At 37.0% G+C, this 25748-nt stretch overlaps 1 protein-coding gene across 2 annotated transcripts in view; it reads right to left on the reverse strand.

The window, feature by feature from the left end:
• Nucleotides 1–25748, reverse strand: part of ELAPOR2 (endosome-lysosome associated apoptosis and autophagy regulator family member 2) — a 203285-nt gene that overhangs the window by 27737 nt on the left and 149800 nt on the right. The window contains exons 13-18 of one of the 2 annotated variants that reach the window (XM_072653231.1): nucleotides 19901–20038; nucleotides 16771–17034; nucleotides 11755–11928; nucleotides 5290–5479; nucleotides 2286–2382; nucleotides 762–863 (exon numbers count right to left, since the gene is read on the reverse strand). In XM_072653231.1, coding sequence (XP_072509332.1) covers nucleotides 762–863; nucleotides 2286–2382; nucleotides 5290–5479; nucleotides 11755–11928; nucleotides 16771–17034; nucleotides 19901–20038 — 965 coding nt within the window. The remainder of the gene's footprint in view (nucleotides 1–761; nucleotides 864–2285; nucleotides 2383–5289; nucleotides 5480–11754; nucleotides 11929–16770; nucleotides 17035–19900; nucleotides 20039–25748) is intronic. The other variant, XM_072653232.1, reaches the window with a different exon arrangement.

The following is a 25748-nucleotide window of genomic DNA, read 5'->3' on the forward strand; positions in this document are numbered from 1 at the left end:
TTTAGCACTAAAATATGGATATATAGAGAAAGATATATAGATATAGATACACACACAAGAAACATGGAATTTCAGCATTGAAACGTAGAGAGATATATATGTATGGATAGATAGATAGATAGATAGATAGATAGATAGATAGATAGATAGATAGATTAGATACACAAGAAATATGAAATTTTAGCATTGAAACATGGAGATATATAAGCATATATAGATACACAAGAAACATGGAATTTTAGCACTGAAAACATGGATGTAGATATATATGTATATATAGGTACACATACAAGAAACATGGAATTTTAGCATTGAAAAGAGCCTTAGAGATTCAGTCTAACATTCTTCATTTTATAGATGAGGAAACTGAGGCAGAAAAGGGTTGAGTGCCTCATCTAAAAGCCTACCAATTGTCAGTCCATTGCTCTTGAAAAGGAAAAATAACATTAATAATAAATAGATAAACATGGGAAGCCTCCAGACTTAAATGAATGGGGAATTCTTTATATAACCATGGTAAGGAAAGCAGAATGAGAAAATGCCTTTGGGAAAGTGGGGAACAATTAGTGTCAAGAGGCTGCTCTTTATACTTAGCTTTTAGCGAAGCCGTAGAAAATAAACACACTCATTTACAAGTCGTTTTTTTTTTCTTTGTTGCCCTTTCTGCTCAGAATGAACCCAAGGCCCTGGGAGAAGGAAGGAGCTGATACTGCCCTTGTACCATAGGTCAATACAGAGTGATCGTGCGGATTCATAGATACCTGGGGACTGAAATCACACCTTGGCCAGGCTTGCTGGGATTGCATCTCATAGTGACAACAGCCACTCGCCCATCGTCGCAGGACGCTGTCACCGTGGAGGACCTAACATGAAGTCGGATGAGAAGTAACCAAAGAAATACTAAACAAAAAGCACAAACAACTGCTGAACTTTGTGCTCCGCTGACCGGACCAGCTGAGACGCTGCGAAACCTCATTCCCTCAGCTTTTCCCTGATTTGTCATTTGTGATGATGACAGGGGTGAGGCTGAAGTTTACTTTAAAACCATGTATGGCAAAGAAAGTTACTGTGCAAATTGTTCTTTAAAGTAAGATTCCAATCAGTGGGGATACTTTCCTACTTAAAAGAAAAGGCTGTTTTTGAGTGCTTTACAAATATTCACCAACACAAAAACTTTTACTCCAACATAGACTCATGCCTTACTTTGTTAATTATGTCCATATTTATTAAAGCAGAGCCTCTATTAGGCAACACTGCAATTATCACTGTTTTTGAATAGTTTCAGTCATGTCCTATTTGCCATGGCCCCATGAAGGGTTTTCTTGGCAAAGATAGTGGAGTGCTTTGTCCTTTCCTTTTCCAGCTAATTTTACAGATGAGGAAACTGAGATAAACAGGGTTAATTGATTTGCCCAGGGTCACACAGCTAGGTAGTGTCTGAGGGTAGATTTGAACTTAGGTGCTCCTGACTCTAGGGCTGGTTCTCTATCCACTGTGCTAACTCACTGCCCAATACTACTCTTAGCCTAGTTTATAATATTGTATGTTTTCAAAAGTAATAAAGTAATCAGTCTTCTAAGTAATGTATTATTCAGACTTTTCACCATTTTATTCCTTCATTCAACAAATATTTCAAGCACCAATTACAGGTTGTCCTGAAAGTCTTGGCACAATTTTAAATTATTAAAGACCGCTTTCCAACCTTTGGAACAGCCTGTATGGGCATGGAACTGTGGGAGACATAATGATGTATATAAGACATAGTCTCTGCCTTCCTGTCTTACTTACAATCTTGTTGAGGAAGTAAAACACATGCTTAAATAAGCATACATTAAGTACCATATCAATTGTTCTAGCCCAATAGTGTCAAGCTCAAATAGAAAGTAGATCCCTACAAGTTGCATATTAACTTAGAAAACCATAAATTAACATTATGTATGTTGTACTGTACTTTTGTTTTGTTAAACATTTCTCAATTATATTTTAAGTTGATCTGACATACTACATGCAGTTGTGCCCAAGTATGACACCTCTGTAAATCTAGACCGTATATTTTATGGGACTTCAAAGGAAGGGATACTTCCAAATGTGTTGACTTCCAAGGAAATGCTTCCAAGAGCTTCTGATATCAAACTTTCTGCCCAAACCTGTTCTGTACAATGGCCATGATACTTGCTAATATATACTTAGAACATGTTTCAAAAGCAAAAGATAACCCTAAGTGCTTTTGCCTGACTAGACTTCCAAAAGATTAAATGACCAAAGAAGTATTAGTTTCCACTTACTTGTAAAAGAAATGTACATCAGGTATTTGCCTCAATGGAGCTGGGAACATATCTTCCTTCACAATGATGTTGTACAATGTGTTTTCAACAGTTACCCCTAAATCAATTTTTAAAAAGAAAAAAATTGAATATTTTTAAATGAGGTTTATTAAGTGTCTATGCATTTGAACAGTATCTAGTCTTCCTTAGCTGGGAAGACCCAAATTCAAATACTGCCTTTATATGTGTGTGTTTGTCCTTCGTTGCCGAAGAAGACCATGCCATCAGAGAAATGATGACATGACTTGCACTTGGCTTTGTTTTGAGGGAGGGCTGTGCAGGTCACCAGCCTCCCTTCTCCTCCATAGCCATCTGAATCCAGTGACCAGATATTCCTCAGGATGACTGGAGATGAGCCAGGATGAGGCAGTTGGGGTTAAGTGACTTGCCCAAGGTCACACAACTAGTGAGTGTCAAGTGTCTGAGGTGAGATATGAAGTCAGGTCCTCCTGACTCCTGCACTGGTGCTCTATCCACTGCTACACCTAGCTTCCACTGCCTTTATATAATTATTATGTGGCAAGTCACTTAACATCTTTCAGCCTATTTCCTCCTCTAATAGTGATAGTGATATCCTCTGCCTCACAGGGTTGTTGGGAGTATCAAATGAGTAAAAAGAATTTTGTAAACCTTAATGTTATATATAAATGCTAATTATTATTATTATTATTTGTTAGCATCAGAGGATCATGCCTCTAGAGTTGGAAGGGACATCAAAGGTCATCTACTCCAACCCCTTCATTTTACAGATGAGGAAATTGAGATGTAAGGTGATTAGGTGATTTGCCTAAGGTCACACAAGCAGTAACTATTGGAGATAAGCTTTCAGGACAGTTGCATCCCACCAACTTCACCTTAAAGAACAACCAAGATTTAGGCAAAGACAAGAAACTAATCAAATCCCATATAGCGAGAGAAGGAGCCTTAGCTGCTTCTATCCAATGATTCCACCTACCGAGGTCGGCTACGTTAGAGCATTTTACAGTTCACAGTGGTCAGAGCATTATAGATCTAGAGCCGAAGCAAACTTTAAACATTATTTAGTCCAACCTCCTCATTTTTAGAGAAGAAACCAAGACCCAAAAAGGTGAATTGACTCATCCCAAATTAACACTTAACAGAACTGGGATTTGAAACCAGGTCCTATCATTCCAAGTTCAGCACTCATTGGTGAAAACCGATATAATTCATGTGGGATGACGATTTCTAGATGCCATTGCAAGGCCGATCTGAATCGATGTTTCTGTTCAGTCATTTCAGTGTCTCACTCTCACGACTCCATTTGAGGTTTTCTTGGCAAAGATACTAAAGTAGTTTGCCATTTCCTTTTCCCAGCTCATTTTATAGATGAGGAAACTGAGGCAAACAGGGTTAAGTGGCTTGCCCAAGTAGTAAGTACCTGAGGCCAATATATTTTATTTTATTTTTAATTTTTATTTTTATGTAATTTATGGAATAAAATGCATTTTCATAACATAGTATAATAAAAAGGATGATTTTGAACTCATGACTTCCTGACGACAGGACCAGTGTTCTATCCAAGTGCATCCATCAGTAAGCCCTTTCCTTAGCTTATTTTTATAATTACTCTTTTTTTCTGACTACTTTTCCCTGTCTCCGTGTCAGCACTCTTTAGAGAAAAGGGAAGATTTCTTTCTGCAAAATGAAAAACTCATCAATAAAATATCATCAACTGAGCTTGAATAGCTCTCAGAGACCCTCAGGGCATTTGTTTCTCAAGAAACCTTCTCAGTGCCAGATGGATATTGAGGTTTACATGGATGCAAAGAAAAGGATAGAAAAGGTATATATTGTCAAATGTACAGGAAAGGCATCAGGTGCCAACTAAAAAAATGACAGAACCAGGAGGAGAACCAGGAGACCTAACTTCAAAGTCCAAACAGTAAGAAATTTCAGCACTCAAAACACTAAGGTCAAAGAACTACACATGAGACCGTAACTGATACTGCTTCTGAAATGTACAGTTACGTGTCACTCAGCCATAGGCAAAGTAGTCTGGTGCCTGGTTTTCGCCATCCTTCCTTAATGCATCTTTTTCATATATTCACTAAAGGGCTGGAGCATATTTGAAAACCACATCAATCAGTTTTGCTATTTATGAACAATATAAAAGAAAATATCCCTCCCCCCCAAAAAAAAATTCATGGTTAAAATAATGGACTGACATTACCTGTGGATTTGAATTATTCATGTTACTCTTAACCCATTACACAACATATAACTGAGAGCTGGCAATACTATTATTTTGAGATTGTTATGCACACACACATACATACACAACTACTCCATAATACATGTTTAATTACCTAACCTGCACATTTTTAAATACTTTATTTTCCCTATTCAGAAAACACTTTTTTCCTTAACAGGTTTGCTGGTACTCTGAGTTTAAAAATCTTACAAATATCTCTTTTTAAATTACTTTAGAAACCAAAGAAATAGAAAGACAAATATCATCATATAGTGACCTATGCGGTGTAAAATTAAAAACCAAACTACACTTAACTGCACTGACACATCTCTGAATTCAAAATGATGAGTGACATGTGCTTGTTCACTGCTTAAAATCTGATGATAGAGAAGGACTCAAGAGAGACATGTGACAAAGTTAAGGGACGGAACCAGGGTATCCAACCTTACTGAGATTTTCATTCCTCTTTTCTGTTTCAGCCTTACAGTTGAAACATCAGTACCAGTAAATAAGAGACTTCTGAAAAACTTCTCAGCTGAGATTAATTGTTTACCAGGATGCATACGGCACACACTGGTTGAAAAAAATAGCAATATGAATCTCAAAATATTATAACCAAAGCCCACTGACAAGCACTGCTTTACCAACACTGGGTTCATTGCTCATTTGTAGCATTACTTCTAACTAACTTCTGCAATACTGTTTTCCTAACTTAGAATTATCGTGGAACCAAATACACATATACACACCTACCTAAAAATATATCTGCAAGGCTGATGGACTGTGAAGACAAAGCTGTTCGGAACCCCTTGCTTTCAGATGGAATTATAGTTGACTGGCATATAAATGCTCCAACAAAATTGGTGTAATCTTCTGATTCAGCTACCATTTCCTTCACGGTGATATCTGTTATGTTGTTAGTACAAACTGCCATTTTCTTCCCCTGAGAAAATAAAGTGAGAAAACATAGGCTTCAATGGAGGAGAAACAAAAAACTACATTGCAAATTCACTCACCTTTTCCCTCTACAAATTTCTGAGGCCACGAAAGCATCAATGGTGTAATAGAAGACCCCACTAATATAGCCATCACAAGCAAAAGTCTTGCTGAATAAAGGCTAACGCCAGAGAAATAGTGATTGCCAGTGACTTCAAACATACAGTCTAAAAACAATGCATATAAAAAGAGAATCAAGCTTCAGAAGATTGTGGGGGAACAAAGTGAATCGATTTCATCCTTCTTCTCCTCAATCTTAGCCTGAGTTTAACATAAAAGCAATTTGTCAAACTGAAGAGAGAAAGAGTAAAACCAAATTACAACTAGTCACTCAAAGGTTTCAGAAAAATTCTGACAGAAGGGCTGAATTCTAAGCAGTTGGTCATTTCATTACCATGTATTCTTCCAACATCATGCTACCAAAAATATTCATTCACTTGCTTTCATATTCAGTTATGATGTTTGTCTATTCAACTAAACATAGTAAATGTGTAAAAACTATCTTTTTTTTATCCTGTACCTTTCCTCCAAAAAAAATCCCTTAGTAAAGACACTCAGCAGAAACATTCTGGTAACTAAATTAAGCTTCTTTGAAAGACAATGATAAAACATACTGAGAGATGCTACAGAAGATTAATTCTGCTCCAGGGTTCCTAGCAAGAAATGTAAACGTCAAGCAAGAGTATTTTTTATCACGTTTATGTGCAGAGCTTACTTATGTCCAATTCATTTCAACAAATATCTATTAATCATTCTTATTTGTTAGGTTTTCAAGTGAGGATTCTGTGACAAATGAAAAACCCCAAGAGACTGAGTTTCTGGGTAATAAATATTCAATTAACTCATTAGACTAGCTAATGATCAATAAATTGATGGTCAGTAGTTTCTCTCGGTAAACAAAGACAAAAACATGGGAAACCTAAAGGCCTTAAATATTTTTTGAAAGGAAATGCATTAGCCAAGTGAAAATCAACCCTGATTGGTTGACATTTTATGAGGAGGTAGGCTAGAAGTCTTCAGCGCCTCCTGCTGAGAATATAGCTCTTGACTCAGCCACATCTAGCAACCTGGACGGGGAAATCCATCTCCATCCAAATCACTCTGATTGGTTTTCTCCTTCATGAGCTGGTCACCATAAACTCTAATGGAGGGGTACAAGGACAGGGGCTCATTTCCCCATGGAAAGAACTGGCCTAGATTAGATTCTGTTTATACTCTAAACAGAAGTTAGATCTCCTAGTTGGGTGGAGTCCTGCCATCTGATTGAAGAGGATATTTTCTTGAGGGCTAGGACAATCTCACCAATCAGTCAAGTCCTTCAAAGACTGACTTTTATAGATGCAAGACCTTAAATGAGGAAACAGAAAAACCTAGATCTCAAATTAATAATTGGTTATAAAATGATTTCTCTCAAAAAGAAAGAAAAATGGACAAGTTCCTGAACTCAAGGTATTTACATTCTGTAAGGACAAAATTTATATTCAGATAAGAAATACTAAGTAATTTGAGAACACTACCAAATGGGGGATTCTAATCTTAACATAGGAGATGGCTCCTAGACTGAACCTTGAAGGAAGATGAGAATTCCAAGAGGCAGAAGTGATGAAGAAGAAATGCATTCTAGACGCAAGGAAGAGGCAGACCATGCAAAAAGCATGGCGGTACCAGATGGCATGTTAAGCTTGGTGATTAACAAGTAGACTAGTTTGGCTTGAATAATATGGAGTTGGTGAAGGGGAGCAATAAAAAATAAGTCTGGAACAGCAGGTGGAACCAGATTGCAGAGGGCTTAAAATAATATCAAGTGAAAGAATGTGTATTTTATCCTTCAGGCAATGGGGGAAAGGGAAACTGGAATCTCCATCGTATTTATAATATGTAGCATTTATATAGCACTTAAAGATTTCCAAAGTTTTTGAAATATGTTATCTCATTTGATCCTCACAGAAATCTTATTATCTGTAAAGCAGATAAGGAAACTGAGACTGAGTAAGGTTATGCGTCTGAATCAGAATTTGAACTAAGGTCTTCCTGACTCCAAGACCAGAGCTTTATTTGCTGCCTCCACCTAGTGGCCTATTTCCCAAGAGCATTCTTCCTGGATCTTGCACCTTAAACATTCTACCTTAAAGCATATGATTATTGTATATGTTGTATTCTCCCTATTAGATTATAAACTCCTTGAAGGAAAGAAGTGTTCCATTTTTCATTGTTGTATCCCTAGTGACTTATCAAGCACTTCTTAAACTGTGGGTCATGACACCATATGGATTGGTAAAAAAAAATTTAGTAACAGTAAAAGGTTCTAGAAGTGTAATGACCAAAAATTAAATAAAAATCAAGTGTATCATGAATCCAAGGTGTTTCTAGCAGCGCTTGCCTATGTTGCATCATACAACTTCACTGCAGCCTTGGTTCTGAACACAAAGCATGTGTACTTTGCACTGCCCTCAGACCACACAATGGTGAAAAGGGGTCATTAGCAGAAAAAGTTTAAGCAGCCCTGATTTATACAATATTTGTTGAAGGAAGTAATTAATGAATGAGATAATTCCAGGATACTCATTCTACCTTGGCTCTTCCCAATCCTAACCCTAACCTACGTTTACTACCTAATTTCATGGTATTTCCCTGCACATAGAGCATGCTCTAAACAAATTGAACTAATGGCTGTCCCCTGTACATATCCTGCTTCCAAGCTTTTTAGCACTGATTTTTATGCCTAGAATGAATCTCCTAAACCTCAACACTGCCCCCTTCCATTTTCAGCTTTAAAATTCTAACTATCCTTTAAGTGATGCAGTTCAAATGCTCCCTCTTCAATGAAGCCTTCCCCAATTCTGCAAACGACTTACCAATGATCCCTTAGTTGCCAAATCTTAATACTCATTCTCCTTGACCTCTCTTTAGCAGTTGACACAGTTAACCACCTTTTCCTCCTTGATATTCTCTTCTTTTCTAGGTCTTCAGCTGATATAGTCAGAGGCAGATTTAGGATTCATTCTTAAGGCCTCTGACTCCAAATCTAGTGCTTCTTCAACTGTTTTACGTTGCCATGCTTTGCTAAATTTTTTTAATAAGTTGTTTTCACTCACAAAACTGTAAGTTCCATAAGATTGGGATTGTCATCCATTTTTATATACCCTAATACTTAGCAAAATGTGCTCTACCAAGACATTTACTAAATCCTTAATAAGCTTTTTAAAACTCCTATTTGTACTCTCAAAGTCATGCTATACTAAAATGATAAAAACTAAAATGGGGGATTTTAAAGCTGAAATAGAATGAGCCTGGGGAAAAGGTAGAGGAGGAAGCAAATAGGAAAAAAAAGGAGATGGCAGAAGAGTGGGAGAGGAAAGAAGAAATTGAATGGTGAGAAATAAGAGAAATAAATGAAAGGAGAAATGTGGGGAAGACAAGACAAAAATGGGAAACAAAATATAAGTACACCTAAAGATCTAAGCTTTGAGGGCAATAACTTACCATTTGACAAAACACTTCTGAGAAAACTGGGAAGCCGTTTAGAAGAAACTTGGCCTAGACCAACATCTTATAATGTATACCAAAACAGAATCAAAATGGATAAGTGATTTAGACATAAAGGTTAGTTTCACAAGTAAATTAGAGGATGGGAAAAATTTTCATATCATATCTATGGTTAAGGGAAGAATTTATGACCACACAAGAGATAGAGAAGATTAGAGAAAGTAAAATGGATAATGCTAATTACCTGAAATTAAAAGGGTTTTATACAAACAAAACTAATGAAGCCAAAATTAGGAATAAAATAGAAAACTGGGGTGAAAATATATAGCACGTTTCTCAGATAAAGGTCCTATTTCTCAAATATATAAGGAATTGAGCCAAATTTATGAAAAAAAAGAGCTATTTCCCACTTGATAAATGGTCAAAAGATATAAAGAGGCAGTTTTCAGAAGAAGCAATTGAAGTTATCAATAGTAACATGAAAAAATGTGTTAAGTCACTACTGATTAGAGAAATGCACATTAAAATACCCCTAAAATACAATCTCGCATCTATCAAATTGGTTAACATGACAGAAAAGGAAAATGGTAAATGCTGGAAGGGATATAGAAAAATGAAGACATTAATGATTACTCTGTTGGTGGAGCTGCGAACTGGTCCTACCATTCTGGACAACACTACTAAGTCTGTATCCCAAAGAGATCAAAGAAAAGGGAAAAAGTACCTATTTGTTAAAAAATATTTATAACAGCTCTTTTTGTGGTGTCAAAGAATTTAACATTGGGCATCAACTGGGCAATGACTGAAAGAGTTGTGGTATACGATTGTGATGGAGCACTATTGTGCTATAAGAAACAATAAGCAGGATGGCTGCAGAAAAACCTAGGAAGCTTTATGTGAACTCATGCAAAGTGAAGTGTGCAGAAGCAGGACAGTATTATATATGGTAATAGCAACATTGTAACAAAGATCAACTGTGAAAGACTTAGCTACTCTGACCAAGATGATGATCCAAGACAATTTCAAAGAACCCATGGTGAAAATACTGTCCACCTCCAGAGAAAAAAACTGATGAACTCTAAGGAGTGACTGAAGAATATTTTTATTGAATTTTTGTTTAGAAGAATTAAAATTTCTTTGTTTTCTCATTTGTGTTTATGTATGTGTTTTCATTTGCAATATGGCTAGTACAGAAATATGTTTTGTGTGATTTTACGTGCATGATCAATATCACTGATTGCCTTCTCAAGGGATAGGAGAGTAATGGGAATGAGGGAAAAAATTTAAAACTCAAAATGAGTGTTTAAAAATTTTTAAATGTAATTGGAAAATATTAACAAAAGAAATAAAAATATATTTTAAAAAAGAAATAAAATGCAAGTAACACCTTGCATACACAAAATTAGAATATGACACTGTAGCCTACATTTTTAAGTCTATTTTAGATGATGACCCCCCTCAGGGACCACATCCTCAGTTTTACTGCCAACACAAGTACCACTGTGCAGCTAATAATACTAGATAAAGACCACTAGAGGCATGGGGTATGAATGATAGAAGAAGAAATAAGGACAAGAGCTAGATTCTTTTCACAGTCTATCAGAGAATACATTAATTTCCCAGTTCCTTCCTCTCAAATTTGCAACAACAAAAAAAAAAAGACAGGGAAGAGAAATCAATTCACATTGCATAGACTATCAAATTAAATTGATGCATTGATTAGTTTTACTGAAATGCTTCCTTCCCCCCTCCTTTTTTTTTAACCTTTGTCACAAAGAATGGTTCTCTGAGAAGGCAAGGATAGAAGGATATATATGGAAATAAAGGTAATATAAAAAATGAAAGATATCAATAAATTTTTAATGGATCAGACCTAAAATTCTGTGACAACCAATTTTCTGCTACAAAATGACCTTCAAAATTTTAAAAATCAGATTTATTTCTGATGCATTAACAGAAATCACTGTATGGTACCATGGAATCATAAAATTAGAGAATCAAAAATCTAGAGATCGATGGGATCCCAGAATCCATTTACTGCAACCCTCATCATCTTGTAGGAAATCGAGGCTTAGGAAGGTTAAGTGATTTGCCCAGAGACTCACAGATTTGGGAAGCCAGTTCAGGATCTGAACCCCAAAACCAATGTTTTTCTACTGTACATTGCTCCCTCTTCCTGATGACTATAGTTGTCATCCCATAATATTTCTCTATTTTGATTTGGAAAACGTCCTTCTAAAAGTTCAGCTGCTTCTAATTTCTTATTAGCTAATCAACCTTAAAATCACATAGTCTATAAAAGAACAGAATAAAGAAGGGAATATTAAAACCACGGTTACCTAAGAAATAATTGGCATTGATGAGACTGACATAACTTTTGTTTTTGTTAAATTGTTAAGGGAATTCTTTTGTATGATATGCCTTTCACTGCACCCACTGATTCCATACCGGGTCAGATTTTTTTTTTTTGCTCAACTAAAGAGTAGACAAGGAAACTCTAGTGTGACAAATGACTCTGAGCAAACTAAACTCAAGCCCTGACATTTTCCTGAGAGTTTTCAGACAACTATTTTCTTCCTTGCCAAGACAATAAAATACCAACTCAATTAAAGCTGAAAAGCTACAGCAATATGCACTCCCAACACACACACACACACACACACACACACACACACACACACACACACACACACACACACACACACACCCCGACCACACTTGACAACCAGAACTCACCTCATGCCCACATAGGCTGATGTTAAAGAAGTGGAAGTATTTGGTTCCTTTGGATGTGAAGCTTGGGCCATTCATTAATGAGCCAACACTGCTGAGGTTGCTGAAGTCGTAATGCAAACTCTGGTTTTCTTTCATGTAGGACAGGAAGCAGTCACTATAGCAAACTGTATGGTCCTTTGGCAGGAAATGAAAAGACAAATAAAAAAGTGGTAACACAGAAGTCATTGCTGACTGAGAAAGAAAGCGTCAGAAAGTTCAATCCACTCAACAGACACTCTTATCCATCTATATGAAAACCTGCCTCAGAAAGTTACCTGTTTCTTCCCAGAATTCCCGAGCTCAGGCTCTTTTTCCCCAGCTGGGCTTAGACACAATTGAACATATCCTTGTTAAGCACCAGGCATTGTTATGAACCAGGCACTGTGTGAAGAACCATGGCTAACAAGACAAAAACTAAACAGTTTTTGTAGTAAATTCTTCAGGAGTGTGCTACATTTGGCTGGGGCAGAAATGCTGAACCTTCTCTGTGTCATGGACTCATTTAGCAGTCTGGTGAAGCCCATGGAGCCCTTCTCAATTACATATGTTAGGTATATGTTATAATTATGTATGTACATACTTTGCATATAAGTATGTATGTATGACTAATAGTATGTGTGCATATATGTGTACATGCATATTATTGTATATGTATGATGTATGTGTTATGTATATGTGTGTTGTATATGTGCGCATGTGTTACAGATACATGTGTATACATGCATGTATACATGTACATGTATATTTGGAGACTAGGTCTCCCTTCTTCACCCAGGCTAGAAATTGCCACTCACTGGTTCCATCCCACTACTACTCAGCACAGAAGTTTTGACCTGTTCCATATTCCCTGGCCAGGTCCAGTTTCACCACTCGTTAGGCAAGTTTGGTGGTTCCCTGCCCACCAGTCCTGGGGGGCTCACCCTATTAACAACAGACTGAGTGCTGTCAGCTACTTAGCTTTGCCCACCGAAGCTAGAACTCCTATGTTCAAGAGATCCACCAGCCTCAGACTCCCCAGCAGCAGAGATTAAAGAAATGCACTACCAAGACAGAACAATATTTTTAGGTGCATGAAATGAAACACAAAGTATTGCAAAGAAAACCAATTATATTGAAATATTGTTTAAAAAAGAAAAGCAAGTTCATGGACTTCAATTTATTAACTTCTGGGGTGGGCGAGAGAACAAGCATCAAAAATAAATCTAATTTTTTTTTTGCTTTTGAAGATCAGTTTGTAGCAGAATATTAGGTTGTCATGGAATTTTAGGTCTGATATTTTAAAAATGTTTTATTTACATCACTTATTTTTACACCTCTTTTATTTCCAAATAGAGTAAATAAGATAGGAATAAAGATATGACTGTGTGAGAAGAGAATTATGATCGTAACTAAGAAATAGAATATTTTGAACTAACATTGCCTTCTCAGCTGAGAATAACAAGTCCTAGGAATAACAAGCCACCCTTCCCAGCATCCCTCCTGACCACAGAGGTTTCCATAGAAAGCAGAAGCAAAGGCAGCTTGGCGTGATGCTTAAGCTCAATATTCAAGACTTTGTGGGGACTGACTCCTCCTTCTTCCCTGAGTAAGTCTGAGTAATTTGTGGGCTGCTAAGCGATAGGGGCCATCTGAAAGAGGCTGGAGATTCTATGAGGCAGAGGCAAGGAAAAACATTCCAGCAGTGGGAGCCCATATACGCAAAGGCACGGAGCTGAGAATGTTTCACAAGGAACTGAAAGGGTAGGTGGAAGCCAGAATGTGGCCAAGAAGTTTGCCATTGATATTGGAGGTAATAAGTCGTTGAAGATCTTTGACTGGTGAGTAACTTCGTCACATCTATCATTTAGGGGTAACAGCTTGGCAGCTGTATGGAAGTTAGATTGGAAATGAAGGAGATTGGGTGCAGGGGGACAAATTAGGAAGCTGTTGTCACAGAGAGATGTGCCATAAGGGCATGAACAAGGGATATGATGAGGGCATGAACCAGGATAGAGGTTATGTGTTTGGAGAGAGGAGACATATTGAATTGATGTTCTGGAATCAACAAGGCTTGGTAAGTGACTGACTATGGGGATGAAAAAGAACCTAGGGTAACTCTAAAGTTGTGAACCTGAGTGAACAGAAAAGTGGTGTTAGTGCCATCAATAAAAATCCTGAAAGATAAAAAAAGAATGGTTTGGGGAGAACTCATAGATGTTGCAGGCGCCAGTATCCATCAGACAAATTGATAACGAATACAGGACCAAAGTTTTAGAGAAAAATTATGTCCAGATAAATAGGTTGAGGATTCATCCACATTGTTCAGAATGCAAATGTAAATAGAAAAGTTTAAAAGAAAGACTTTGTTGGGCTTGCTTTATGCCAAAAGGCAAAATGTAAAATCCCTAACATCTGGATTTGCTCCTTTCTTCCTACCTATCCATTTTTGGCCCATACAACCCAAGAGAATAAATTTGAGACTCTGTGGACATCTCCTTCAGATAGGGTAGAATTTATTTTCTCTGCCTTGGTTGTTTTCTTCCTTACCACTCAAAAGGACTTTTAGAGGTGGGAATCTACATGGAAAGGAAGTCTCCAGGGAATAGTTTCATGAGTTTCTGGAAAATGCAGTATAGGGATATTTCTTTCCACTAGGGAAGGTTAAAGACAATAAAATCTATAGTGAACTCTGAACTAAGAGCAGCTGTGCAAGCATGAGGAAGAAGAAAAAAAGGAAAGGGAGAAGGGGAAACAGGCCAGACAGAAAGACCAAAGACTGATCCCTCACTCTGAAATGCTATGATTTTGCGTGGCACTTTGAATAAATGCAAGAGAATCTCAATGAGTGTTTAGCAATATTTTTTATAAACTTCTCAAAGCAGTGGCGGATCCAGAGTTTTTCTTTTACCATAAGAGAAAATGAATCAAATAGCCAGCACTGGCTGAAAGGATGTTGAATAAGAGAAAGACTCCACCCACTATCCTTTTTGGAAGCTGCTCTGTCCCTGAGGGAGTAGAGGCATTGACTAAGGGAAAGTCGTAACCAGTCAGTTGAAGAGAAATTTGGGGGAAAAAATGGTACTACCTACATTTCAAAGGTAGGGGCTAGCTAAGAGGGAGTAAGTGGCTTGCCTACTGAATTTTATTACACCCTAAAAGTAAACAGGACAATTTAATTTTGAAGGTAGGGCAGCTAGGTGGGACAGTAGAGAGTGCTGGTCCTGGAGTCTCAAAGACTCATCTTCCTGGTTCAAAACTGACTTCAAACATTTACTTCCTGTGTGACCCTGGGCAACTAACCCTGTTTGTCTCAGTATCCTCATCTGTAAAATGAGCTGGAGAAGGAAATGGTAAACCTTTCCACTATCTTTGCCAATAAATTCTACCCTAACATATGAAAGAGATATCCACAGAGACTCAAATTTATCGTCTTCAGTTGTGAGGGTCAACGGTTGATGGTCATAGGTAGAGAAGAAAGGGGAAAATCCAGATGTTAGGGATTTTGGATTTTGCCTTTGGCATAAAGTAAACCCAATAATTTTTTTCACTTTTCTATTTGCTTTTTGGGATCATTCTGAACTATGTAAATAATCTCCAAATGAGGTCCCAGAGTTGGACACAACTAAAATAACTGAACTACAACAACAAAAAAATTGAAGGTATCTGCTTATGTCCTGGTGAAAAATAAGATCTCTTGTGGATACTTCTAGGATTGAGAGGCTATTTAACATAAAAGTATACTAGCAATATACAAAATTCAATTTAATTAAACTCAGCAAATAGTTGTAAAGCATGTAATGTGTGTGGAGCACTGTGTTGGGCCCAGGGGAAAAAACGAACTTTAGATAAAACAAGGTGCTTGTAATTAATGGAGTTAGTCACATAATCCATCTATATTTAGATGGATTCATGATCTCCTTGCTGTAAGTATACCCTTCAGTGGTACAGATCACAACCTCTCCATGTCTTCTTCTCCTATGTGATTTTTTTATCCATATCCTTGAATACATTTAATAATTTACATTTATTTAGCATTTAAAAGTTTAAAAAGTGATTGAAACACAGCTAGTAGGCACAGTATTTAAGGTGTTGAACATGGAATCTGAAAGACTTGAATTCAAATATGGACTCAGACACTTACTAGCAATGAGATTCTGGGCAAGTCATTTGACCTCTGCCTCCTTTTCCTCCTCTGTAAACTAGGCTATTGTGAGGATAAAACAGTAAGTGTAAAGCACTTTGCAAACCTTGAAGTGTTGCAAATGTTAGCTATCAGTAGTAGTAGTATTCTCACCAGAGCCTCACAACCTCCTGAGATAGGTATAGAGCAGTGGTCAGGAACCTATAGCCACATGTGGCCTTCTAAGTCCTTGGGTGCAGCTTTTTGACCAAGTCCAAGTTTTATAGAATAAATTATTTTATTAAAGGGATTTGTTCCATGAAGTTTGGATTCAGAAAAAGGGTTGCACTTGAGGGCCTAGAAGACCACATGTGGCCTTGAGGTCACAGGTTCCCCATCCCTGGTATCATTATTCCCATTTTACAGATGTGGAACCCAAGACTCAGAGAAAGTAAATGACTTACCTACGATCACACAGCTAGGAAGTGTCAGGGGTAGGATTTGAACCCAGTTCTTCCCAAATCTAACTCCAGCATTCTACTATGTCATGTTGTCTCTAAATTAATCAATTCTCTGTGGAAGCTCTGACTAATTTATTTTCATATTTTGGATTGGGAGAAGAAACATATCAATACAGACTGCCCATCTGGAGTTCGTTCTCTCTCTCTCTCTCTCTCTCTCTCCCCGTGTCATTACATAAGTCATGAAAGAACAAAACAAACTGCTAGGTAAGTTCAGAAAAATAAAGTTGTTGCCAACCACAGGAACTAGGGAAGACAAAAGGAAGTGTCATTTGACTTCAGTGTTGAAAAGCCACCGCAACTTAGCAAACAGAAGGGAGGGAGATGCCACAGGTACTAAAAGGAGAGTGAACTTACCTGTGCACTTTTGCTTCCTGGCCCACATGGAATACAAGCCTCCTTGCCATAGACCTGATGTATGGACAGGTAGGTGTCAGGTGGACATTCCTTGCACTGGTTGGTCTCTTTCTCAATGTAGTGCCCAGGCGGACAGGGTACACACGATGAACCTGACTGCTGAGAACCCAGGGCACAAGCCCGGCAAGATGATGCCACTCCATCAACTGCATTTGTAGTTGTGATAGAATAGATCTTCACCATGTCATTGATAAACCGTCTACTCTGGAAGGAGAACAGAGAACAATGACTCCTTTCTTAAGGGTAAGAGCAACAATTACTTGTTTAAGAAGGATATTATCAAAAGAACACCAGAATCACAATGTCACCTTCCAGGGCAAAATGACTGGCCATGGAAAGGTATTTCTCCTTTTTTACTTTTTTGAAGAATAATCACAATGTTCAAGTAACCACAGATCCAAGGGAATAAAATTCTTGGAGTTTAATTTCTGTGGATAGCTGATGGTGCAGTAAATAGAGCCTTGAGGCTACAGTCAGGAAGTTATTATACTAAGTCACTTCAGTTGCGTCCAACTCTTTTGGCCCCATTTTTGGTGTTTTCTTGGCAAAGATACTGGAGTAGTTCTGCCATTTCTTCCTCTAGCTTATTTTACAGATGAGGAAATTTAAGTGGACAGATCTGAAATCATGAAGTTGAGTCTTTCAACTCCAGGCCCAGATTTGAACTCAGGAAGATAAGTCTTCCTTACTCCAGGTGCATCAGTCTGCACCACTTCACTGCCCAGGATCAGGAAGAATTGAGTTCTGATTTGGCCCAAATACTAGCTATGTGACTAGGCAAATCACTTAATCTGTTTGCCTCACTTTACTCAACTGCAAAATTAATTTCCTCAATCATAAAATGGATAAGAACACTTACCTCACAGGGTTGTTGTGAGGATAGAATAAGATAATATTCATAAAAAGTACTTAACACAGTGTCTGGCACATGGGAAATGTAATACAAATGCATATTCCCTTCCCTTCCTGCCATTGGACCGCTCTAATATTAATGAACTTGGGTATACCTACAGATCTTAGAACCAAAAGTACTTTTAATATTGGAACAGATCTTATGCCTCTATGTGCATATATATGTTTGTGTGTGTATATATATATGCATGTATGTGTGTGTATATACGTACATGTATATACACACACATACTCACACGTGTGTGTATGTGTGTGTGTGTATATATATATATATATATATACATATATATATATATATATATATATATATATATATATATATAGTATCCACATGTTCTCTCTAATGGGCAGTTCCTTGAAGGTCAAGACTGGGTTGTTATTTTTTTTCATTTGCTTGTTTCCCTTTTAAAAAAAAAATCTCCTGCACTTTACATAGTGCCTAGCACAACACTGAGTGCAGAATAATTGCTTGTGGAATGATAGGTATGGCATAGAGGGTAACAAGTTGACCTAGAAGTCATAAAGACCTAAATTCAAGTCCTTTCAGTGAAAGTGTCAATCTGCATTGGTAGGGAAAGTTCCTTCATGAGAGTTCTTTATGTCAATAAAATCACAAGTACATTTAAATATATGTATGTATGTATATACATATACACACATGCATACATATGTATATATATATATGGTATAACTATAAATAACTGACTTTAAGGTTTGTCACAGATTTTACAGCCAACATTTCACTTGATCTCACAATGAACTTATGGAGAAGGTTCTTTAGATATTCTTATCCTCATTTTATAGATAAGAAAATTGAGGTCCAGCTAGTTTTTGAAACTTAATTATTGACACACAGTGAGTGTCAGAGGAGATATCCAAATTCAAGTCCTCCTAACCAAGTCCAGCATTTTATTCACTATATCAAGCTAAAACATTTCTTGAGATAGCACAAAGCAGTATGATCTAGTGGACAGAACATTAGATCAGGAATCAAAAGACATAAATTGAAGCTCTGACTCTGTCACTAATTAACTTCATGATTTGGGTCCACTGAGCCTCAGTTTTGCAACTACAAAAGAGCAGGGAGAGGTTTATAAAATTCATCCTATAACACATATCCTGGAACGGAGTCACATAGATAACTTTCATATGAGATTGAAGATTCCATCAGGTTTTTTTTTATTTTCTTTTGTAAATTCAATTGTATTTATTTTCAGATCTAAAGTTTCTCTCTCTCACTTTTTCTTCTCCTACCCCCTCATTGAAAAAGCAAGAGAAACAAACTCTGTTACAAAGATGTATATTAAAGCAAAGCAAATTCCTACACTGGCCATGTCCAAAATAATAATAAGCCTCAGTCTGCACTCTGAGGCTATCAGCTCTCTCTCTAAAGATGGATAGCATGTTTTCATCTTAAACCCTCTGGAACTTTAGCTAGCCATTGTGTAGATCAGAGTTGCTAAGTCTTTCAAAGTTGTTTGTCTTTACAATACTGTTGTTATTAGTGTATAAAGTTTTTCCCCTGATTCTGGTCACTTCACTTTGAATCAGTTCATATAAGTCTTCTTGGGTTTCTCTGAAACTATCCTCTTCATCATTTCTTATAGCACTATTAAATTCATGTAACATAACTTATTCAACCATTCCCCAACTGATGCTACCATCATCTATTAGTATATGAAATATCCTAAACATATAAGTCAACTTCTGAAGTAGCTGAAAATGAGACTTTATTTCTGGGAAAAAAAACCTCAGAATATAAGGAGAAATTTATAAAGACAGCATTACATTACTGAGCCCTTTGTATTTTCCTAACATGTTCACTCCAGAAACCAGACTATGGAATATGAAGCCAATGGTATTCCTGATCATAATCACATAGCATTATAGATTTAGAGCCAAGAAGTCCCTTAGAAGTGACTAAGTCCAGTCCTCTTTATTTTACAGATGAGAAAACTGAAACTCAAAGAGATAAACAATTTGCCAAAATTGTACAAGTGGCAGAGTAGTGTTAGAACCCAGCTCCTTTAACTCCAAATTCTGTTCCATCACACTGCCGACACCAGATGAATTAAATGTGAAACAGATTATTCTTGGGTGCCTTGAACGACCAAGAAAGCAGAAGTATGCTGATCCTGAAAAGGTAGCTGGCACTTACATCTTGGCCCTGATTAGTTCTCTGGAAGGCCCATGTAAATGTGAATGTTGCATTCTTGAAAATAATGTGGGTGTAAGCTTGTTTCTCTTTAGTTCCACCCCAGGATTCCACCACGTTGGTATTTTTTCTATTAATGTCCTGAAATACATTGGAAAAATACATATAAAGTCAACACAGACTCAATCTTAATATAAATTCATTATATTAAATAAAGATATACATACACATGGGAAGAATAGAATTCAGAAAATGTATTTATGTGTATTCAGGGTATGCCTAAAGTCTTACTGTGATTTTAAACTACTAAAACTTAAAATTGAACTAATGCATTAAGCTGAAAATTGAAAAAAAAGATTTTGGGAATGTTCTATGTATATACAGGTAGATGAAAGAATGAATGAACATACGAACAAATAAATGAACAAATGAAAAAGTATTTATTAGGCACTCTGTGCCAGGCCCTATAGTAAAACCTCAGGATACCATGTGAGTAGTGCATTAATGAGTTGTATTATTAAATGCTCTGAACAGGGACCACCTTCATAAAGTCCCAGGCCTGCTAAATTCTCCCAAGACTACTCAGTATTGGACCATCTTTGAACCTTAAGGCCTAGTAATCAGGGCACCAGCTGTATTAAACTTGCCTCTCAAAGCTTTAGCAAAGTAGAAAATGTTTGTTGTTGTTACATCTTGTCCAATTCTTCATGACCCCATTAAGCTTTTCTTAGCAAAGATGCTAGGGTGGTTTGCCATTTCCTTCTCCAGCTCACTATACAAATGAGGAAACTGAGGCAAACAAGATTAAGTGACTTGCCAGGGTCACAAATTAATAAGTATCTGAGGCCAGATTTGAACTCAAGAAGATGAATCTTCCTGATTCCAGGCCCAGCATTCTGTTCACTGCACCATCTACCTGCAGAAAAATGTTTAGTCTACCACAAATATATCAAAAATCTATATTTTCATCAGTGTGGTTCTTCCCTCCATTGAAATAAATCAGAATTCTTCTATAACTTGGTGGAGAATCTTTAAGAGTTACGGTGTCTGGAAAATTCATCTTCTAGTCACCCATCTATTGTGAGGGTTTCCAAATTTAACTAAGTTAGTCCTAAGAAAAAGGATGTTGCTAGGATCACACCGGAAGCCCTTCAGCCTTGTTAAGAATTGCCAGACTGTTTTCTAGCACAGCCCTAAAAAACTCAGGGTCATTTCTATCCATGATAAAGGAAGACTTTTTTTAAGTTAAAAAAAACTCTAGAGGTAGGAAATTTTAACTCAAATTTTACATAGGTTGAAAGACAAAAACTTTAAAATTTTTTTTTGAAAAACACAAATACACTCAAGTGTAACTCATTTAATGAAACACTCCCTTGGTAACACAAATTTTGTTCTCCTTGTTATTAGACAAATGCTGAAGATTTCTAACCCTTAATAGCAATAATTAACATACAGTTATTCCTTCTGCATTATAGGAGTCAGAGGTATGGCACTCCTGCACTCTGGAAAATCTGTGTTTAATTTTTGGATCTCCCTTTGTAACAGAGAAGTCTAAATTATTATGGTACTAAAAGATAAATATGCTGATATTATACAATAATATATATTATGAATTTCTGAATTTTTAAACATTTTTCTGTTGTCTGCTGGCTTTCATGGCTTCTGCAAGACTTCCAAAAATTTCCATTTAATTTCTTATGCTGATCTGCAATATTTTGAAACCACTATGGGGAAAGTTGTGATATGGAAGAGACAGCATTTTAATTTTAAAAATCTTGTGAATGTTTTGTCTGAAGACTTTAGACAGACAGTTTTGGAGTACAGATTTGGGGGCATTCCGAAAAGCATAAAATCCCTGCAACATGTTCCACAATTTTTCTACAATGTCAATTAACTGAGAGTGTGCTAACATACACATATCATATACAATGATCACTTTTGCTAAAATAAGTAAAAGCATTGATTCTAGGTCTAGAGCTGGGAGGGACTTTAGAGAACATCTAGTTTAATCTCCTGGTTTTATAGAAGAGGAAATTGAAGCCCTGGAAAATTAACTTGCCCAATGCATCAGACAGAGTGCTGGTTGGGAGTCAGGAAGACCTGAGATCAAACCCAGCTTCATACAGTTACAAGATGTGTGACACTGGGCACTTTCATTTAAGCTCTGTCTCAATTTCCTCAGCTGCAACAACATAGATAATAATAAATACTTAAAATTCCCAGGGCTGTTGCAAAGAAAAAAAATGAGATAATATCTATAAAGTGCTTAGTTTAGTACCTGACATACAGTAGATGCTAACTAGATGCTTATTTTCTTTCCACTCCTTCCCAAGGTCACATAATGAATATCTGAGGCAGAATTAAAGCAAAGGTCCTTGTTGCCAGTGTTCTTTCTGCCTCTAGAGGGCAGCCTTTGGTATATACCACTATCACCTCTCCCTTCCCTTTCCACCTCCTAGATACTATGTTTCTGCATTTTGTTTTTGTTTGTTACTGAGATAGAAATCTAGTTGGGATGACTGAGAAAAGAAGAAATGAATGCAACTGAGAAGCAATTGCTACATGACAGAAAACCGAAACTTAACTCTCTGTTCAACTTACAATAAAATAATAACATATTCAATCTATGGAGAGCATTATGGCCACAAAAGTCTACATACATGATCTCATATCTCACAGGATAGATAGAGATATATTGTGTGTGCATGCCCACACACACAAATATGTATGTACATATATATATAAACTTTCTTTTTTTCTCTTAAAATAAAATAATAGCATCTTAAAATCTATAGAGAGCATTATGGTTACAAAAGCAATCATACATAATCGTTCTTATCTCACAATGTGCAAATATATTTGTGTGTGTATATACATATATGTATTTATGTGTAGATAGATAGATAGATCAATATTTGTGCATACACACATATATATAAAATTTCCTCTGCCTAATGTATCTCTCTGTAAGATAAGTAGTGCAAAATATCATCTCCATTTCATAGATGACTTGACTTCCCCAACAACACACACCTAGTAAATGGAAAGCTATAGCCTCTAAGACAAATCTTTATAGTCAAGATACAGTGTTCTTTCCATGCTGTGTCTCAATGATACAATCAAAGGAATCATTTGGTTATTCAGAGAATTTTTGCCCATGGATAGAGGCAAGAGAAAATCTTTTGTATAAAAATATTACCTACCTAGCATTTGTTATGATCAAATTATCAAAGTACTGTTTTATAGGCTGTTTCTCATAATATAGATATTACTATTAAGCAGAATCTTCTTTTGGTTATAAAATGAGATTTTGCCTGAATGTATCAAGATCAAATACAAGCAGAGAAGAATAATTAGCACCCGCATACTTCTTTGGTAAAAAGTAATCTTTTTTTTTCATAAGATGTTCTACCTTCACTGATATTATTAATGACTAGAAATAAATGCTTAAAATTCTACACATTTGATATTTCAAAGGAGAAACCTAAGCTCAGTCAATAATTCCTAGAACATATCATAAAATCTTGGGTTTAAATCTAACTTCTCTCTCCCTCATCCCTTACGTACAAGGACTGTCCACTTGTACAAGTATGGGTACAGCTACGTGGTGCAGTGGATAGGGTGCCAGACCTGGAGTCAGAGAGATGCATTGTCCTCAGTTTAAATCTAGCTTTAGACACTTGCTACATATGTAACAATGAGCAACTGAGTTAACCCTGTTTGCCTCAGTTTCTTCTTCTATAAAATAAGCTGGAAAAGGAAATGTATCCTTGCCAAGAGAACTCCAAATGGGGTCATGAAGAATTAGACATGACTGAGAAACAACTCAACAACATTTGGGGCAGATTGATGGCACAGTGGATAGAGCATAGACCCTGGTGTCAGGAGGATCTGAGTTCAAATTCAGCCTCAGATACTTACTAGCTGTGTGACCTTAGGCAATTATTCCCTACTTGCTTTGTTTCCTCAGTGAGCTAGAGAAGGAAATGACAAACACCACTCCTGTACCTTTGCCAAGAAAACTCCAAATGGGGTTATGAAGAGTCAGACACAACTCAATGACAACAAATATCTCCTACTCTCTAGTCAAATTGCTACTACTCTCATTACAACTATTTCAATGGCCTCCTATAAAGTCTTCCTTCCTCTGCTCTCTGTGTTCCAATCCATCTTTCCAAAAACTATTAGATTAATCTTCCTTTTGCATAAATTTTATCATGTTTCTCCTTTTATCAAAATCCATCAGTGACTTATTCCTGCTTACTGAGTAATGTTTAAAATTCTTGGCCTGGCATTCAAGGCCTTCTACAATCTATCTTTCCAATTATATCTTGTATCACCCCCTTCAGGAACTCTACAACCAGTCAAACTGGACTATTCTCTGCCCTCTGAATTTGTACTGTGATTTCCCTCCTCCATGCCTTTGTAAACACTATTCTCCATACTTGGAATGCCATTTCCTCTCTTTCTCTTTGCCAGTTCAATTCTTAACCATTCTTTAAAGTAAAACTCAGATATCACTAAAATCACTATTAAGCATTCCTTGATCTCTCCTCCTACCACACACACACACACACACACACACACACACACACACACACACACTCACTTCCACTATCTATAACAACCTTCTTTCCCAAACCTCACATAATACTTTGCTTTGTACCAGGTATCAATGTACAGTGCAGTTACTTATGTATATGTCCTTATCCCCTTACTAGGTTGTAAAGTCTCTACCCTCACTGAGCTTAACGTTGTAATTTTCCATTTGCCTAGTATATGCTGTATAAAATAGGAGCTTAATAAATCCTTCTTCAATGGGAGATCAGTAGGGAAAAGAAAACAGTATAGAGTAATAAAGTGTTAGACCTAGAATCAGAAAGATTTGGATCAAATCATACCTTTATCATACCTATGTGACCTCCCTGGTTTCTAGGTAATGCCTGCCTTTCTGGTCCCCTTGGCAGCATCATAAAACCACAAGACCTTCTCAGAATAATTTTTAAAGTATAAAATAAAATACGCATGGTGATAAAGGAAACTACAGTGAAATAGAGTTTTGTATGTATACAGATATATTTATGTACATATATGTATCTGTATACATACATATATTTTTTAAACCAAGTTCATGTACTTCAGGTTAAGAATCTCTGCTCTAGACTTGAACTTCCGGGAGCCAAGATGGTAGAGTGATTGGTAAATGCTCTACCCTTCCATTTGTTGACCTTGAAGGACTCATAAAATATTTCTCCAGGAAAGATCCTAGAACAGTGTCACAAAGGGGGGGAGGGGGGGTCCCCTCTTGCTGTGGTTGAAAGAGACCAGTGTAGGACCACCTCAAACTGGGAGAACTGGGAGAAGATACTGAGTCCCAGGGGGATGGAGCCCAACACCAGGAATACAGGCATGCCTCAGCACCCCAGGGAAATCAGGAAAACACTAGCCTAGACAGGTTCACCAACCGCTGAGCTTGTTCATGCTCTAGTTCAGCAGAGGAGACCTCTTGTGGCCAGACAACCCCTCCCCTACACTTAACACAATTAGCTCCAAGGTAACTCCAGGGAAACCCAGAACGACTTCACCTGGCCTCTGCTTTCTCACACCAGCCAGCTCAGCACCAGGTAAGCTGCAGCATTTTACCTTCCAACTGAAAGAACCGGAGGCCACAACATACAAAGCCTCAAATTCAAGGCACAAGAACTGTGGGACAGAGCCCCTTGTTCCCCAGAAGCAGAGATCTGCTTTAAAAGTCAGAAAAAAAGGCGATCATCATGAATAAGAAGCAAAGTAGAAAAGAAAAGACCATAGAATCTTTCTGTGGAGGCAAGGACCAAAACACAAACTCACA

The sequence above is a fragment of the Notamacropus eugenii genome, chromosome 3 (assembly GCF_028372415.1).
Source record: "Notamacropus eugenii isolate mMacEug1 chromosome 3, mMacEug1.pri_v2, whole genome shotgun sequence".
NCBI lineage: Eukaryota > Metazoa > Chordata > Mammalia > Diprotodontia > Macropodidae > Notamacropus > Notamacropus eugenii.